The 18,482-nt window shown below is 39.1% G+C and overlaps 2 protein-coding genes and 1 pseudogene across 4 annotated transcripts; 2 read left to right on the top strand and 1 right to left on the bottom strand.

Moving 5' to 3' along the window:
• The first annotated feature begins 14 nt into the window (after window positions 1-14).
• Window positions 15-4,464, top strand: LOC144630596 (uncharacterized). 2 transcript variants are annotated; one of them, XM_078488971.1, is made up of 2 exons: window positions 15-3,014; window positions 3,505-4,464. In XM_078488971.1, the coding sequence occupies exon 1, from the start codon at window positions 65-67 to the stop codon at window positions 3,005-3,007; it is 2,943 nt and encodes a 980-aa protein (XP_078345097.1). In that variant the 5' UTR covers window positions 15-64; the 3' UTR covers window positions 3,008-3,014; window positions 3,505-4,464. The 2 variants fall into 2 exon arrangements, with proteins under 2 accessions (XP_078345097.1, XP_078345104.1); XM_078488978.1 differs by having other exon boundaries at window positions 15-3,018.
• A 1,322-nt stretch (window positions 4,465-5,786) lies between these two features.
• LOC144630610 (type I iodothyronine deiodinase-like) lies at window positions 5,787-17,238 on the bottom strand (annotated as a pseudogene). Its single transcript, XR_013566581.1, has 2 exons — window positions 16,417-17,238; window positions 5,787-6,737 (listed from the first exon to the last, which is right to left on the bottom strand). The product of XR_013566581.1 is annotated as a type I iodothyronine deiodinase-like (transcript).
• On the top strand, window positions 8,510-13,820 carry LOC144644481 (uncharacterized). The gene is made up of 11 exons (XM_078504007.1): window positions 8,510-10,532; window positions 10,664-10,953; window positions 11,052-11,261; window positions 11,352-11,594; window positions 11,684-11,760; window positions 11,861-11,909; window positions 11,950-12,070; window positions 12,171-12,503; window positions 12,761-12,919; window positions 13,034-13,217; window positions 13,337-13,820. The coding sequence occupies exons 1-11, from the start codon at window positions 9,396-9,398 to the stop codon at window positions 13,657-13,659; spliced, it is 3,126 nt and encodes a 1,041-aa protein (XP_078360133.1). The 5' UTR covers window positions 8,510-9,395; the 3' UTR covers window positions 13,660-13,820.
• Window positions 17,239-18,482: the final 1,244 nt, after the last annotated feature.

The raw sequence follows: 18,482 nt of genomic DNA, 5'->3' as shown, positions 1-18,482 counted from the left end.
AGCTATAATTATTGGCCTCTTGATTGGACGATTCCTCATCACCACTTATCGCTGGGAGAAAGCCATGGACCTTTATTGTGAGTGTCTAGTGCTTTTGAACCTGCTGCCAGTAAGCTCAGTTGTTAAGCGATTGGAACCTATAATACACTCAGTCCTTTTAGTGGAAGGAAGCACCCTCATCGCACGTGGCTTACAGTGTTATGAATTTGGCCAACTCAAAGAATCAATTAAATATCTCGAAAAAGCGCTTTTTGTTCATAAGCGAATTGGCTGTAAAGCTGGAGAAGCATGGTCTCACTGCCGCCTTGGCAGATCTCATTTCATTATTTGCCAATATGATAGTGCTGTTGAACATTTCGAGAAGGCTCTTGGTATCCGTGAAATCACAGGATATGAAAGACAGCAGCTTGAAGGAAGAGTTTATAACAACATGGGTGAGGTGCATCATGCGCGTGGTAGTTATGAAGAGGCTCGTCGTTATTACGAGAAAGCTCTTGAAATAAGTAAAGAAATCGGAAATGAGATAGAACAAGCAGCATCCTACAACAACCTGGGAGTACTAAGTCATAATTGTCTCGGCAAACTTGATGACGCACTCGTTCTCCACGAGAAAGCATTAGAGATTCGTAAAAGACTGCGGTACAGAAAAGCAGAAGGAATGTCCTACAACAACATCGGTGGAGTGTTTGAAGCGCGTGGTGAGTATCAAAAGGCACTAAAATATTACGAAAAAAGTCTCGCAGTTAGTAAAGAGATCAAGGACCGACGGTTAGAGGGAATTAATTTATACTTTATTGGCAAGGTGTACGGAATTCTTGGCCAATATAAAAAAGCCATCGAACATCAAGAAAGAGCGCTAGAAATCAAGTCAGAGATTGGAGAAAAAAAAGCCGGAGTCCTCACAGACCTTGGTTGCCTGTATATGGCTCTCGGTGATTACGAGAGAGCAATCGCGTATAATAAACAAGCCATTAAACTATGTGACGAAATAGGAGATCTCGATTGTAAGGCAACATGCTATAATAACATGAGTCAAATATACATTTCTCTTGGAGAACATGCGAAAGCCATTGAACATTTAAAGAAGAGTATTTGTATTTGCAAAGCAATAGGGATAAAAATGGGTTTAGCAAAGCAATACTGTAATATCGGCATGGCGTATGCGGCGATTGGTCTTATTCAGGAATCGCTTGGATATTTTAAAAACGGCTTAAAACTCAGCAAAGAAACCGGAGACAAACAAGGGGAGGTGGCTTGCATGTTGGGCTTGGGGAGCCTGTATGTTGTTCTTGGAAAACACGACAAAGCTATTGAGCGTGGTGAAAAAGCACTTGAAATTGCAAAAGAAATCGGTGAAAGAAGGAAAGTAATGGAGGCTTACACCCTCCTTGGCGAGGTTCAGTTCGCTCAAGGTAACAACGAGAAAGCAATTGAGTATCAACGTAAGGCACTTGAGATGATGAAAGAGATTGGAATGAGGGATCAGGAACAATTCGCCCTCCTCGAGTTTACAGGCTTAGCTTATGCTTCGCAGGGGGACTTTTCCAAGGCATGTGATTTTTTACTCGAGGGCATCAAAAACCACCAGAAAACACGGGCGTTCTTTGAAGACGAAACTAACAAGCTTTCAATGGATAGTCACAATTTTTCTTGCTACAAAATTCTCTCGTGGCTTCTCCTTCACCAGGGAAAAGTCAACGATGCCCTCTTTACCTTAGAGCTTGGACGGGGTCGTGCTCTTGTTGACTTAATTGCGAAGAAATATGGCATTCAAGGGGCGCCTGGCACAAATGAAGCGACTTCAAGTGCCTTGCAAAGCTTATTTAAAAGCCAAAAGAGGAACTTTCTTTTCATAGCCATGTTGCAGCTTAATGTTATTGCTCTCTGGTTCGTGGACAAAAGCGGCAATATCAAGTTCAAGCTGGTCAAGATGCACTTGGAAACGGGGCCACCGAAAGTCGTCAATGTTGTAGATGACTTTGAAGATGATCCTTCAAGATCAGTTTTCAGTGATCGGGAGGTACAATGCGAAGATCGTTCATTGTCAGCCCTGTACGACAACGGCCCATCAGCTGCAGTTGAACTAAAGACCAAGAAGCCAAAAGAGCATGGTGCCAGAGAAGGAAAACAAACAAAACGACACAACCAGTTATACAAGTCGTACAGTGCCTTCATTGCTCCTATTGTTGACCTCATAGATAGCCCAGAGATCATCATAGTCCCAGAGGGTACAGTCTTTCAGACACCGTTTTCCTCGTTAAAGGATGAAAATGGCAAGTACCTGTCTGAAAGAGTGAGGATCCGCCTCATTCCATCACTGACAACACTCAAGCTCATCCTAGACGCACCAGCGGACTATCACTGCCAGACTGGAGCACTGATTGTAGGAGATCCAAAGGTTGGTCCTGTGGAGTTCAACGGAAAAATGGAGGAGTTATCTCCATTACCCAAAGCCAGAGAAGAGGCACAGATGGTAGCAAGGCTTTTAGGAGTATCATGTCTTGTTGGAGAGCAAGCTTCGAAGGAAGAAGTCTTGCGCAGGATCCAAGATGTCAGTTTGGTACACATTGCTGCTCATGGTGATGTAGAGAGAGGAGAAATAGCACTTGCTCCGAACCGCTCTGTCATTGGCATTCCCCAGAAAGACGACTTCATGCTGACAATGAAAGACATAGCTGAGGTTGGTATCAAAGCCAAGTTGGTGGTACTTAGCTGTTGCCATAGTGCTCGTGGGAAGATTCTAAAAGCTGAAGGAGTTGTTGGAATCGCTCGCGCCTTTTTGGGATCAGGAGCTCGTTCCGTTCTGATGTCTCTGTGGGCTGTTGATGATGATGCCACTAAAGCTTTTATGAACATATTCTACAAGTGCTTGATCCGTGAGAAACTGAGTGCAAGTGAAGCTCTTCACCAGGCCATGAAGAAGATGAGAGAGTCACCGCTGTATAATGATGTGAAGCACTGGGCTCCATTTGTTCTTCTTGGAGATGACGTGTCGCTTGATTTTTAAAAGTGACGTGAGTACAATTCACATATAAATTGTTTTTGTTTATTTACGTGTGGTAAATGTTTGCAGCTTTTAAAACAGTCATAATACTCAGGATGAGAAGAGTATGGGGAAGTAGACTGGTCAACGCCCACTCTTAGTGATTGAATGGTTAGGTCGGAAAAAATCAACATTTCACTTTCAGTGCAGTGTAATATCACAAATTCGTTCTAGATAGAAGCAGAACATTTAGAAAAGTGCATATTTTATATCAGTATATTTTTGACTTAAAATAGTATAAATTGTAATGCAGAACTCTGTGGTTGACCGCGCAGTTGGATAAGCATCCAGCGTTCATCAGTGTACCCATATGTGGTATAATTTCTTGGTTAACGTTTGTTGGTTCTCTCCTTACTCCAAGTAAACAAAATTTTTCCAAATTTCGATGTTGTTTTAAGAATTCATGATCAATGTACAATTTAATATATAAAATCTATTCTGTTATACTTTTGTATCATCAGATCACACAGAAGGATGATGCACGGATGTAGATGACCACTTGTTGCCATGTTTTGTCCTGATGCCGCTTGATCTTGGCCATGACCATCCGGTACCGACAATGAAGCAAGCACGGCCAAATGTATATAACGATACTTCTAAAAAGTTCTTTAGAAAGAACTGTGTAAAATACGCACTATGCATAATATGACAGCGTTTATAACATATCAACAGCTATCGTTGAATTTTATTTGGTAGTGCGAGTATTATTCAGTTCTCGACGAGTACAGTCGACTCTCGTTATAGCAGACATGCTCGGGACGTCGTTTAGTGTCTGTTTTAGCGAGAGTCCGTAATAGCGGGGTGTGAGGGAAAAATTAAAGTGCCGTTAAAGGAGCTACGTCACGGGAATTTCGCAGATTTTTAGTCTAAACTGTTCTGAAATATAGTGGTAGGCAAGTTAAACCAAGAAAAACATTATCTTTGAACATCTAAAGGAAGATATAACCTTAATTTGCGGATAGAAATCAAGCTACGGCTATAAATATCGATTTTTTCAGTGAAGACGCGTGGAAACAATTTGAAAAGTTAAGCCTTAATTTTTCAAGTTGCAATCCATTTCCATCCGAGCCATCCGCAGCTAAAGACTTTAGACTTTTCTTTGCACTAATAAAGCAATTTTTAATAAAACAGGACTATTAGTTTTAGGTTTTCTGCGACGCAAATCTATATATAAATTTTGGCTGTTCAAAAATTTGGTAAAATCCGTGACAAATCCCCTTTAAGTAATATATACTTGACGAGTTAGTCAACGGTAGTGAAACTACTCAGTAGTCGTTGCGGGCACGGAGAATGACAATGGTCGAGGGTTTGAGAGTTTGATCTCTCCTAAGGAGTCGTCTGGAAGAAAAGGGCGCAAGCTGAAGTGAAAAAGCAAGGTCTGTTGTACAGCTACTGAAGCAATTAATGCAAAAATAAATATTTCAGAAGACTCTTAAAGTGCGTTTTGACAAACAGTGAACATCAGACTGCAATTTTCCGTAATAATGTTCATGGTGTCCGACTTATTGAGAGTCAACACAATAAAATTGTTCGTTTGGTACCACGAATTGGGGAAAGTGTCCGTAATTCCGTAATAACGAAAGTCCGTAATAGCGGGAGTCATTTCCAGTCAAACCTCTATATAGAACGTAACTTTCGCCGGGGATCTGGATTTTGTCCGTAGGAGCGAGTGTACGTAATAGCGGCGTGTCTGCAAGGCGAGAGTTGACTGTATCCTGAAAATTCGATCGCTGCAATATTACTTGAGAAAGTTCCTCGTATATTCCAGTCCATATTTGGCTTTTGTGAAAACATATATGGGTGTGGTTAGAAATAAACAGAAAATAAGCGAGTTTTATTTCAAGTTTATCAGTATAAGAGCGTTTGTCGTTTAGTAACTCAGAACTCAACAGTAAGCCAGTATCCCTTTGACATTTATTAGAGTATGACCTACAATGTATCCTTGGACAACGAAACTAGCTAGCTTAAACCTTAACATTTAACTTATAATTAGTCCGGTTTTTCAAACTGTCTTTTAGGCTACGGTTGCCGAAGGCGCGGGGAAAAGGGTGAAAACACGTGAAAGCGCGGGAAACTCTAAGCTTGCTACAAGTCGCTCGTGAGATTAGCAGGTGACCGCTTGAGACGGAAACGGAGGGCGCATGCGTGCATGAAAAACAAAATGGCGGAGGATTGTGGCGGAACGAGACATTCCTTGATTTAGTGTGTCATTCAGTGTGCTTCGTGCATTACGCACGAACAAATAAATTCCGTGCTGTCACTCACGCACGAATTCAAAGCAATCTTAACTTAAGTAACTCTACCAACACGAAACGAGCGACTTTAGTGCAAGTGTAGGTAAACCCCTGCTTGGTTCAATCAATCCTTCATGAAATTTTGGAATAAACCTCGACAAACGCAAAAGACTCTACTACATATTTTACTTCAGCTCACTCCGTAAGCTGCTGTTTTACTTTTATTTTCCGTGGTTTGTAAACAAAATATATTAGTATTTTTCGATATTAGAGTAGATTTTGAAAGACATTTTGAAGTAAAGATCAGCGACAAAACTAACCAACAACGTTTTGGTGTTTCCATGCATGAAAGCAATGCCAAGTTCAAATGTAAATTGGTGTAGATGTCACACGCATTTGATCAATTGCGTGCATTGTTCTTAGAGAATACTTTGGCACGGATGGAGTCAGACTGAGTGCTCCTGCCTTGTATTGGACCGAGTTCCTGAATAAAAAAAGTCTCATTAATATAAGGCAAGTCAATTTAGATGTGCACTTCATAGAACCAAGAATTGTTTAACAAAGGCTTTAGCATACAGGCCAAGACATTGTTTCGGTGCATGCCAGGGTGATATTGAAACACCTTTCATTCCCTGTTAATTTGTCATGTTTTATCTGGCCGGCTAATGTATGTCCTAAACTGAGTGAAAATAAACTAAAACGTTGCTTTTCTCACTGTCTTAAGCCAGTAGTTTTTTACAATGTTTAAAAGAATCATGTCTGTAAACTGTTTACTAACTTCTTTGCGCCAAGTGGTGCATAAGGCGTCATTTTATTGAAAGAATTTATATAAAGCTACAGTGTGTTTCATGGTTGAATTTCGTGTGGTTTTAATAAAGGGCTTAGCCTTTGTAAGACGGACGAGTTTTTTTTTTTATCTGTCACCTTTTTCTCTCCTCCATTTCCCATCTATCAAGTCAACATATCCATCCTCAAGCCAGAGAGACCCGCCTTTTAAGCGGGTTTTACCTTTCTAGCCGTCATTTCAGACATGCACACAGTAACAGATAAGAAATAAAAGTAAGAAAATTATCTTCCACAGGCCAAGCGACTACAATAGCGTGCGTAGATTTCGCCAGATAACAGAAATCAAGAATTATCATAATGAAATTATAGTGCAATCGATAAATAACCAGTCAATTACGTTAATCAGTGTCTTTCTATTGTTTTGCCTTGTACTCCTCCAGCCAGCTTCGCACCTCTGGTAAGACGTAATTGTACGGACCCGTCCCTCCCTCGTACACGATTTGTCCTTGTTGTAGAATAAACAGTCTCTCGGGAAAGGCGCCATAAGCTTCAGTGGCTTCGTTATTCCACGTGTCAACCATGACTGGGACAGGACATTGACTGATCTTTATCAACATTTTTGCTGCATCACAGCGCTCCTTTAAACTCTTATGCTGTGGAATTTCGACATTGTTCTGTGGAAAAAGGCGAATAAAAAATTCGTTAAAAGCCTGAGTAGAAACGTCCTCTTTGCGAGGAGATGCTAAAGATAACCCTTCAGTCAGAGATGATTTTCTATATTCTTGTCACCAGTCTTCCTGCCATGTGTTAATATAGCAAGGAGATATTAGATTTTGATCTTTCTCTTATCCGTACGCTGTCTACCGCCGACCAGCATTTGCGTTGGCGCAGAGGAAACGAGATTCTGTTAATCAACCCAGGCTTCTCCCGACATTTCAAGCTTATTTAAATTTTTATGCGCAAGAAGACCCATTTTATGTTTCCATTCCCGAAATCACGTTTCTTCCCGTTATCTATGGATTAAATCTTAATTAATTTGAGCTCCGGCAACGGATCGGAGTTCAAACGATGCGTGATCTTAGATCACGAAGCCGTGTAGAAAAAAATAAACAAAACGAAACAAAAAGGCTCCTTCTTTGTGTACCGCTCACAAAAGAGAACGCATTGTTTAACTGTTGTTTGGCGAGTCATTGTATTTTGGTCAGTATACTGTTTGTTCCCTTTGTTTCTATGCGGGTCATCTGTGTCTGGTAAACAAGCGTATAATTCAACGTTAAACGCCAAATTAAAATAACCGGCACGCATACATGCATGCACAGGCGATGACGCTTTACAATGATCCCAGAAATTGCATTTTTCTTATTCATTTTAATTATTATTTGCCTTGACTACAAAACGAACCTCCAATGCAATACATTACAAACTTACAGTATGATAAGATAAATACATTAAATCATTATGAACTTCGTCATTTAGCAACAGAAAGGCCCAGGATTGATTTCCACACCTAGTCGATACTGAAGATTGTGTGACACTACCGTATTGAAATGGTCTGAAATGTAATGAAGTCAACACCGCTTACTAGAAATAGGGTAGAAGTTCTTTCTTAATTTCTTAATTCTTAATTCTGGCTTCTCGTACAAATAGGAATACGGATACCGTCACTGTTTTGTTTTTAATGGCTTGAGATAAATACCCGAATAAATATTATCAAAAGCAGTGAAATGAAGATGGCGAGTCGCGAAGGGAAAAGAAAAGAAAATTAACTTAAACTTAAATATTATCGACAACAATGCACGTCAAAGGTTAAGCAAACAAAGATTTCAGATAGCTCACCTTTGCAATCTAATCAAGATACTGCTGCCATCGGTCTCCCTTTTGGAAAGGTTTCAAAAGTTATGACACTAACCGGCCTTCACTCGTCAAATTCAACATCAGTCAAGTTAGTCTGCCATCACGTATGCCGACTTCGGTAGAAAAGTTCTTTAAGCGAGCTCACAATTATCCAGTACATCATTCTCCCTTGAACCCAAAACTCTGTTTAACTGTACGTTAGAAATCAAACGCGTTTTGCCGATGGATGCTCTTAAAGTTGATTCAGTACTCATGACAATCAACGATGGCGTACCAAAACTGAGTAAACAACAAAGTGCCTATACTGAAGATTGTGTGACACTACCGTATTGAAATGGTCTGAAATGTAATGAAGTCAACACCGCTTACTAGAAATAGGGTAGACACGGCTGTTTCAGAGGCCATAACGTGGAAACTTAGTTGGCGCATGTCAAATTAACTTTTGGTGCGATTATCCGCTGAATGTTGGTTAAGTGGGCTCAACAAAATCCTGTTACTGCAAGAGCCCACAGTCGACCTAGCTGAAAAAAGTATATGCGCAAAGCTTGTAGAAAGTGGCATTTCGTGCGCAGTTGAGGTATTTTGCAACTGCGATAGTTATTTCAGTGGAAATGGGTGCTTCCTGCAATCATCACAAGGGAAGAAGGTGTTTATTCCGTGGAGTTTTGAGACCTTGTGTTTCGTCGCGCTCTTGAAGCAACGCGTTAAACACTTAATGTTTGTACTTTTATGGAATTTTTTCTTGAATAAAGATGTATGTCTGCTTTTAAGTCTATCTTTCGTCTTTCTTTTGCACACAATCCGGTTTTAATCCGAATTGGTTTAAGTGTTGAAATGACCGCGTTCTCGCAGCTTCATAATAGCAAAGATGGCGGCCATTTCTTGTTGAGCTTCGAATTACTTGGCCCGTTTCGTGCTAATTTCCCTTTCAATTTGAGTTTTAAGCGCTCAACCATATATACCAAACACCATAGAAAAATATCTAACAGCAAGATTTTGTTATTCACGAAAGAATTCGCAGAACCCAACTGCTAAGACGTATAGTTATCATTTCCTTCCTTCCCTTGCTTGTCATCAGTTGAGATATACGCAAACACGTACCCGTGAAGTTTGTATCATTGTCTTCTGGATCGTGCCTTTATTTATATATTCCAGTTCTAGAAACATTCGATCTTTGCCTGTACGTTTTTCTCTTTCTTTTGTTTGAAAATTATGCTTATTACAACGAGTAGATATTTTAAAATCAGTCTTGTTTTCACTGACTCATTCTCTGTACGTGATTAATTATTGGAGATAAGTGTTTCGAAATGTTTTCCTTGCGCTCGCACGTAATGTGATTAGAATGTAACATATCCACCGAAGATGTCGAAATTAAACACTCCTTTTCCTGAAACACGAAGTATCCTCAATAAAAAGTCTTACAATTCATGTGATTCAATCAAAACCTGCAAAACTACGATACACGAAAACGTCCGAACATGGCAACCTTTGGCCTTGATGAACATCAACAGATACTGTTGCAACTCTGTCGAATATGTGGCGAACGTCTGATGAAAGCTAAAGATCGGTACGAAAACAGTTATCCCTGCATTAATAATCAAGATCTTTTATTCAGTTCCTTTGGATTAAAAGTTCATGAGGATAATTCGGAAACGTGTCCACCAAAATTCTGCCACAAGTGCTACAAGCTTGCTTCTCGAGGAGGCACACGAGTTGCTATAAATATCTGGCCGGCTCATAAGCGAACAGGGAATTGCTCGATTTGTAATTCTTACAAGGAGCAGCAAAAGCCTGGTAGGAGAAAAAAATCCAAGCCTGGTGTGAAACCGTCTAAAGAGGTAACAGTTCTCGATGGAATGTCAGGGACTCTGAGTTTTGAGCCTAATGAAACCAATGAAAATAACCACTTTTCCCAGCAAGTAAAGGAGCTCAAAAGCTATAGAGGAACCGAGCCACTGTACCCAGAACTATTTGATGAAAACATTAAGTTTGAGTACATTTGCCCCATTTGCAAAGAAGTCCTGGATCAGCCGGTGCAGACAAAATGCCATATACCACATATTTTCTGTGCCAGTTGTTTATCTTTCTCGTTAAACATGTGTGGTCTCCAATGTCCAGTTTGCCGCACTGCCATGCAAGACCCTAAAGAATTTGTAGAACCAGCTCCCTTTGTGCTACAAACTATAATTTCAGAGCTCGATTTTAAATGCCCTACATGCAAGCAAACAATTCAGCTTCAAGAACTCCCCCATCACCAAGAACTAAGCTGTACCCCTGCCCCTCCAATTGCAACTTATAGAGTTACCCTACGTGAGCAAGACAGAAATCCGGCTGCAGCTACTTTACATCCAGACACCACTGAGCTAGCTCAAGTTCCACAACCTGCTCCAGTTCCTGGTGACACAGTACAACAAGTACCAGCAATAATGCAAGTGCCACCACCAGTTGCAACCAACCCAGGTCCTGTGTTTGGACAAGTTACTGTTCAACAGCTACTGCATAGCCAACAAGAAGAATTGTCTTCACTCAAGGAGGAAGTGGGGCTATTTATCATTCGCCAGTTCCTTACCAAATCCCAAGATGGTGCAACAATTCTTCTCAAAACAGGTGGCCAGGTAAATAGAAATAATTATTTGTAATAATACAATAACAACAATATAATAATAAATATTTTATTGTTATTATTACTATTATTATTAAATAATGGTAAATAATTTTAGTAATTCAGAATTTATTAATCTTTTAGCCAATTGAATTGGTGAAAAGAACAAGGCCAAGAAAATCAACAGACAATGCAAGTCAGAAGACTGCCAGGAAAAGATCAAAAATATTAGCCGGGACAAGAACAGCTGTTAGTGGTGGTGCAGAGGGTACCCAGCTTAAAGACGAGCTCAAAGCGATGGGGAAAATAGAAAGAGAAGCCCTACTGAAGGAGTGCCTAGGCAAGGAGTTCAAAATCACAATACCGCAGGGAGACATGTTGGCTATGAAAGCAGACCTCGGGGAAACCTGGTATAAACTTAGAAAGCTTAGAAGGTAAGAATAACAAGAACATTTCTCTAATAATAATAACTACAATAACAATAATAATAATAAATAATAATTAATAGTGTGATACTTTCCTACATTAACAGATGGTTTGACCAATGGGGACTGGCTTCAGAAAGTGAAAAACACCAGCGCCAACAGGTCCAGACCATCACTGACCCTGCCAACCTTACATGTGAAATGGTGCCATTTGAGTTTAAAAAACCAGGGTGCAACACAGAGATCCGAGAAGCAGAATTTGGTTATATTAATGACCTTAATCGCTTCATAGAGCTTCATTTGGACGAGAATGAAAAGTAAGGCTATTCATAGAGGGTGGTGTTAACATTAGGAATTTTGCTATGCATTTATACTATAGTAATTTTTACTTCTTGTATAAATTGTAGGAATGGTAGGTTGACATGGGAGAATGCTATTCCTGAAGACGAAGTCCACATAAAACTTGGTGGTGATGCTGGTGGTGGATCATTCAAAATGGCCTTCCAAATTGCAAATTTACAAAAGCCAAATTCAAAGACAAACACAGTGATCTTTGCCATGTTCCATGCTAAGGACTCATGGGCAAACCTTAAAACTGCCTTGATGCAATATAAAAACCAAGTGAACATCCTCAAAGAAGCTAGTTGGAGGTTGGTTACAAATAAAACCCAGGATACAAGTTTAAAATCAATGTAACTTGATTGTATTTATTTTAAAACATACCATTTACATTTAACAGGGGGAAAAAGCAAGTGGTGTTTCTCTTTGGAGATTATGAGTTTCTTTGCAAGGTATTTGGGATGGCTGGCTCCTCAGGTAAGTTGTAATGCATAAATTTTGTATACATCAGAATGTTCACATTTAAAACAGTTAATTTCTGAACATTCCACAAATGTATGATATGCATTTTTTCCAGGTACTTATCCATGCCTCTGGTGTCTCATAACTTACCCACTGATGCAACTGTCCCGCAGCGATCCTCAGCGACGCTTGATAGAAAAAAAGAACCTTACAGAATATTCAAGAGGACTATGATCAGTTTGTTGCGGATGGTTCCTGCGCTAGTCGACAGAAGTTTTACCACAATGTCACCCATGACAAACTGCTTGACATTGAGCTAGACAAAGTAATAATTTGCTTATTGAGTCAACACTTACTATCATAAAGGTTTTTTTTCTGTTGGCTTTCTTACCCTTAAACATGATATAACAATTATTTTTTAACAGGTTTGTGTTCCTGGGCTTCACATCAGCTTGGGTGTTTTTAAGAAACTTTTTGATGAGCTCGAGAATCAGTGCTTTGAGCTTGACAAAAGAGTTCAATTACAGCTGGCTGTGGGGAGTGAGCAGCTTGAAGAAACTGCTGTGGATGAGAAGATGCAAGCACTCAGAGCTGCACAGCAACACCAAAGTCAGGCTTCAGAGTTACAAGAGAAAGCAAATTCTTTACAAGAGATATTGAATTTACAGCATTTGCATTCTAATATAACTCTTGCCCCTGCCTACATTGAAACATTGCAGAAAGAAATAGAGAAACTCTATGAAAATGCAAAACAGGAGGTAATGAGTATTAATCTATTTCAATTTTTTGACTCCTTAAGTCTCCTTTAGCCTCAAAATGTTAAAATTAAGAAAATTTCTATGATTAATTATTTATTTTTTTGGTAAATGTCACATATTAATACCGGTCCAACACTCTGAACAGCTTACTGAGTCAATCTGTTATTACTTGTACAGGTGTTTGAAAAGCTAACAAAATGATTTCCACACTATGACTAAACTATACACAAACACTCTTCTTTGACACAAAATCGTAGGAAAAGCTGGCAGATGATCAGTGGAATTTGGCTGGACTCGAAAAGTCAGAAGGACCTTTGGTAAAGCAGCTTGACACATCTTTGAAAGAAATGAATGTGGAGAGGCAGGCATATCATGGGAAATCATTTATTGGCAATCATGTGCATACTTGCTGTAAGGTAATATTAATGATTTTTTCATAAAGACAAGAAAACCAGTATAAAGGACATTCAGCATCAACTTGTTTTGGTCTTACTTACACTAACACTAGCTATTCATTTTTTCTGTTTCAGGAAAACAATATAACTAAACTTTGCAACGGAATTGTTGTGAAAACAGAGGAGGTCTGCCCTTCCTTTGTTCCTCGGGCCATAGAAATCAGCACAAAATTTAAAGAGCTGTTTCAGTTATTTGCTACCATCCACTTTGTTTACGACAGTGCAGAATACCTCAGCGATGAAAGGATTGATAAACTAGGTTAGAATGTCTCTCAAATAAATTGTTTCTTGTTTTAAACAAAATTCATTAAAAGGAATATGCTTATGCTTATATCATAAGCTTAATAACGTAACCTGACAAATCTTTTCTCGTTTCAGAGGAAGACATCGACAGATTCCTGAAGTTTATCCGCCAAAAATTCCCACACATGTCAATTCCTCCAAAACTCCATATGTTGGAAGACCATGTTTGTCCTTTTCTCCGCAAGTGGCACATGGGGCTTGGATTTTACGGAGAACAAGGGATTGAGGGCATCCACTCCGAAATCAACAGCCAGTCGGAGCACTTTAATCATGTGAAAAAATCGGACGTGAGATTGCGGCAAATCCTTGTCAACCACCACATTGCTACGAGTCCAACACTCGCAGGAAAGGCCCCAAAACCTAAAGAAAGGAATTTAAAACGAAAAGCAAACGAATGAATGTGCCACTCGTAATGTACATGTGTAGATAAGTTGTAAATATAAAAGCTTTCGAACAGAGGTATGTAAAATAACTCCTGAAATTATTAAATAAATGATGTAAATTTTCACTGCTCGTTGTTTAAGACAAACGAATTTTTTGTGAACCTGAAAGTTTGTTATTTGTTGAATTCTCAAACCAAATAAAATAAATACATGTCTATGACACACTTTATAGTCTTAACTCCCATAGTAGATCAAATAAAAGCGCTTCTGGACTAAAATTCCTCCTAGAAAATTCAAAATGGAGTCGAGCAACCGTCGAGCTTACATTATTAAATGTGGCCGAAACGGAGTTTAAAACAATTCGGATTAAAACACTTACCTCGTTTCTTAAGTCAGAAAGGTTCGACATCTTTGCTCTCCATGTTAGTTTTGCTGGAAAAAATTCGGGCCTTTCAGAAATAGCAGTCAAACATTTCAGTTGATTTTCACGTAGTGCCCTTGTTGAAGTTCACCATAGCGACACTTTTTTATCGAACTCGGCGAGAATTCCACCGATTTTTCCAAAACTTTCGACGGCATTGACTCCTTCGATCCCTTTTGAACGGCCATGTTGAAATCTGTATGCATACATTACACGTACGGCGAGATTTCATTGGATAAAAATACACGAAGCAATCGGGTTGCCATGGACGCTAATGTTATGCGAATATTTAGTCTGGTATTAACTAGCCGGAAAAATAATTAACTTGGTCTCGCGCGTAAAGCGCATGTGCGAACTAAGTTTCCATTACGAAACAGCCGTGGTAGAAGTTCTTTCTTAATTTCTTAATTCTTAATTCTGGCTTCTCGTACAAATAGGAATACGGATACCGTCACTGTTTTGTTTTTAATGGCTTGAGATAAATACCCGAATAAATATTATCAAAAGCAGTGAAATGAAGATGGCGAGTCGCGAAGGGAAAAGAAAAGAAAATTAACTTAAACTTAAATATTATCGACAACAATGCACGTCAAAGGTTAAGCAAACAAAGATTTCAGATAGCTCACCTTTGCAATCTAATCAAGATACTGCTGCCATCGGTCTCCCTTTTGGAAAGGTTTCAAAAGTTATGACACTAACCGGCCTTCACTCGTCAAATTCAACATCAGTCAAGTTAGTCTGCCATCACGTATGCCGACTTCGGTAGAAAAGTTCTTTAAGCGAGCTCACAATTATCCAGTACATCATTCTCCCTTGAACCCAAAACTCTGTTTAACTGTACGTTAGAAATCAAACGCGTTTTGCCGATGGATGCTCTTAAAGTTGATTCAGTACTCATGACAATCAACGATGGCGTACCAAAACTGAGTAAACAACAAAGTGCCTATACTGAAGATTGTGTGACACTACCGTATTGAAATGGTCTGAAATGTAATGAAGTCAACACCGCTTACTAGAAATAGGGTAGAAGTTCTTTCTTAATTTCTTAATTCTTAATTCTGGCTTCTCGTACAAATAGGAATACGGATACCGTCACTGTTTTGTTTTTAATGGCTTGAGATAAATACCCGAATAAATATTATCAAAAGCAGTGAAATGAAGATGGCGAGTCGCGAAGGGAAAAGAAAAGAAAATTAACTTAAACTTAAATATTATCGACAACAATGCACGTCAAAGGTTAAGCAAACAAAGATTTCAGATAGCTCACCTTTGCAATCTAATCAAGATACTGCTGCCATCGGTCTCCCTTTTGGAAAGGTTTCAAAAGTTATGACACTAACCGGCCTTCACTCGTCAAATTCAACATCAGTCAAGTTAGTCTGCCATCACGTATGCCGACTTCGGTAGAAAAGTTCTTTAAGCGAGCTCACAATTATCCAGTACATCATTCTCCCTTGAACCCAAAACTCTGTTTAACTGTACGTTAGAAATCAAACGCGTTTTGCCGATGGATGCTCTTAAAGTTGATTCAGTACTCGGTAGGAGTAATCGTAACATTGCCCGTCCACGGGCCACAGCATATAGGCGTTGCGTCACCGCCTAAAAAGAATATATATTTCTCGGCACGTTCGAGTTCAAACTCGTCATTCATATTCTATTCAGTTTAATTTCTTGTTGACTTAAATCACGCTCTTATAAAGCTGGCTGAGCACGAACATCTTTCAAAACCGACTATTTATCCAAAACTGCCAGGGATGACGATATTCACTGCGCGCGAGACATGCCGGAAGCGTACAAAATTGCGATAAGAATAAAACGTGTCAAAACAAATTCGAAACATGACCATAATAAATTTTCATATTCTTCGAATCTAAATGGTAGCTCATAAATATTCACTGTCATACTACTTGTCATAATATCAATTCATAGTAGGTTTTTGTCAAAGGATATCAATTAATACTAGAAATTGTTTTCTATTGTTCATACATTTCGAAAAGTTCGATTGCCGAACTGAGTGGAACTCAACCGTTTGAAGTTCATTTAAGTTCGATCTAGTGCGAACCCGAACGATCGTTGCCGGAAAAGCAGACTTCAAAAGTTCCACCTTATTCAGTTGCCGTACTTGCACAAGTCAGAGTGATGCTTCAAAACCTTAAAAATTATTTATATTTTAAGAGATATACACAAGCGAGTTGGAAAACCGAAGTTACGTAATTCCGAGTATTGGTATTAGAAAACCATTAGTTAATTGCTGATATGAAATTTAAGCAACAGGTGAAGGAAAAAATTAAGGAAGGAAACAAATGACAGAGATAAATTCTTGCCAACATGCTAAAACAAAAATGACTTACATTCCAACGCCATTCATCGGTTGGGTGAGCTTCGCAGATGTAGACAATAAGAAAATCTGCCACGTCTTCAAACTCCCGAACAACCTTGGTGAAGTCGTTCAGAAGAGTGATGAAAAATGGAGGTCAGCTATAACTACCGAAGTTCACGACCAATGGCCGGCTACCTCTCGCGAAATCCAGCAGTCTGCACTCTTTCTCGTTAGTCGTAACTAGCCTGCAGTTCGGAGCAGCATTACCAAGTCGAGCTGTCTTGTTTAGATCTCCCAACATTATCTTTAGCACTGCTGACAGCATCTTGTTACTGCCGTAGTCATCCCAGAAATCCTGGTAAGGAACCAGAAGGTAGTGCTCTTCGTATTTTTGGATGCGTTCCTTGAGGTACGGAATGGAAGACGCAATTCTCAACAATCCAACCAAGATTGTAAATTTTAAAGCCGTAAAGCCCAGTAGGACTTGGTGACTCAACTCCGCCAGCATGTTGGCGGCAGATGACAAAATGAACAGCGCCTATGATAGATAAACCCGTTACAAATGACCGCATCGATAGCCGATGAAGAGTTAGACAATAAACATTTTTAGAATGTTTGCAACTCAATCAATTGTTGAGTTGCATGCGCTGTCTTCGTGGGAGTCACGGAACATTATTGTTTGCTTTCTTCTAGTTGAAAACACTTCTTACAACTATCAACAAACGAAGAATTGATCTGACAAAAGTTTTTGATGACAATTACGTCACACCTAAGAAGAAAAAAAACTTGTAGATCGTGGTTTTCACATCTCTGCCCGCAACTGAACAGCCGGAGGGTTCAATCTATGACATTTTCCTGCTGTTAATTGAAGGCGTTGGTTTGGAGAGGGTTTTTTATGTGTTAAGAGACTTAAAAAAAATCATCGAGCAAAAACTGTTACACAACCCTCGTCCGGTATTAGGATGGACGCACTCCAACGTTTTTTTTTTAATCTCATGATGAAAGACGCCCGCGCAAATTAAAGGAACTCTAAATGTATCGAGTCAGTTGGCTTAATTTTGTCTTTATACGAACATTATGCGATAATTATTTATGATATTTAAATCTACCGCAGGAATATTACTTGATGAGGTCAACTTAACATGTCAGGAATTTCGACTTCTGGCGCGCTGATGAATGTGGTCTAATTTTACTGACAATGGAAAGAGTCAGAGTGAACAATAATGAATGAACTTTTACTGTCATTATGTTTAGCTAATCGTTTGAGTCAATTACGTTGTTAAAACAAAGGTTTTTAAATCTAATATATTCCGAGTAATGGGCTCATTGAAACCGGCGTAGCGTGAATATAGCTCAAGAGTGGTCAATGTTACCCCGAGGCAAAACATGCATTTTCTGCGGTGTACCGGTAACTTAATTTTAGCAAATCTGTAACTTCGGAAGGAATCACCGTAATCAGTAAACATTAATCACAGGAGAAAGAAACCAGACAAACAATTGCTAAAACAAAGTTTTATTGATCGTTACTTCACGGAATGAAAGGTAACTTTTAATTATTATCAAACTTTCTAGAAATTATTCCACAGATGGTTAGGACATTAGAAGAAAAGTTTATAATAAAACAAAGATGTTTGTTTTCCTGAGGAACCTAAGCCAACCCAACCTAAAAACTTCTTTTAGCTAACCCCAGGCAATTTAAGGTCAAATTTGAAAGAGTGATACAGTTACAAGAATGACTTGGGCGAAAAAAGTTTGCTGGTTTTTCTTTTTTGATAATATGACCAGCCTAATTTGATTAAACGTTGAAATTGCTGGAAAGGCAGCCTATTTTAGTACCTGTGTATGGTTATATTATGATAATAATAAACATTGTGGTATATGACAAACATAAGTTCGTGTAACAATGGAACAGTTGTTAAGGTAAAAATGTAACCATAGATGTATTCACAAGCAGATAAGTTAAGTGACAAAAGAAATCAGCCGGCGCGATCGCACAAAAGGTCCGCAAAAAAGAAACGCAGATCGAAAAGATTACGCTTTGTGCCCCGTGTTTGTTTTACTCTGTTCGACATATTTCGAATGTATGCACTACAGGTG

Source organism: Oculina patagonica, chromosome 1, assembly GCF_052425735.1.
Source record: "Oculina patagonica isolate OP01 chromosome 1, crgOcupat, whole genome shotgun sequence".
Taxonomy (NCBI): Eukaryota; Metazoa; Cnidaria; class Anthozoa; order Scleractinia; family Oculinidae; genus Oculina; species Oculina patagonica.
This window is presented reverse-complemented; position numbering and strand designations above follow the sequence as displayed.

Excerpts from the sequence above, each read along its gene's own strand:
- LOC144630596 (XM_078488971.1), top strand. The coding sequence starts at position 65 with ATGGACCTTTATTGTGAGTGTCTAGTGCTTTTGAACCTGCTGCCAGTA.
- LOC144644481 (XM_078504007.1), top strand. The coding sequence starts at position 9,396 with ATGGCAACCTTTGGCCTTGATGAACATCAACAGATACTGTTGCAACTC. Across the intron at positions 11,262-11,351 it reads CATTTGGACGAGAATGAAAA|GAATGGTAGGTTGACATGGG; the intron begins GTAAGGCTATTC and ends TATAAATTGTAG. Across the intron at positions 12,071-12,170 it reads TTGACATTGAGCTAGACAAA|GTTTGTGTTCCTGGGCTTCA; the intron begins GTAATAATTTGC and ends ATTTTTTAACAG.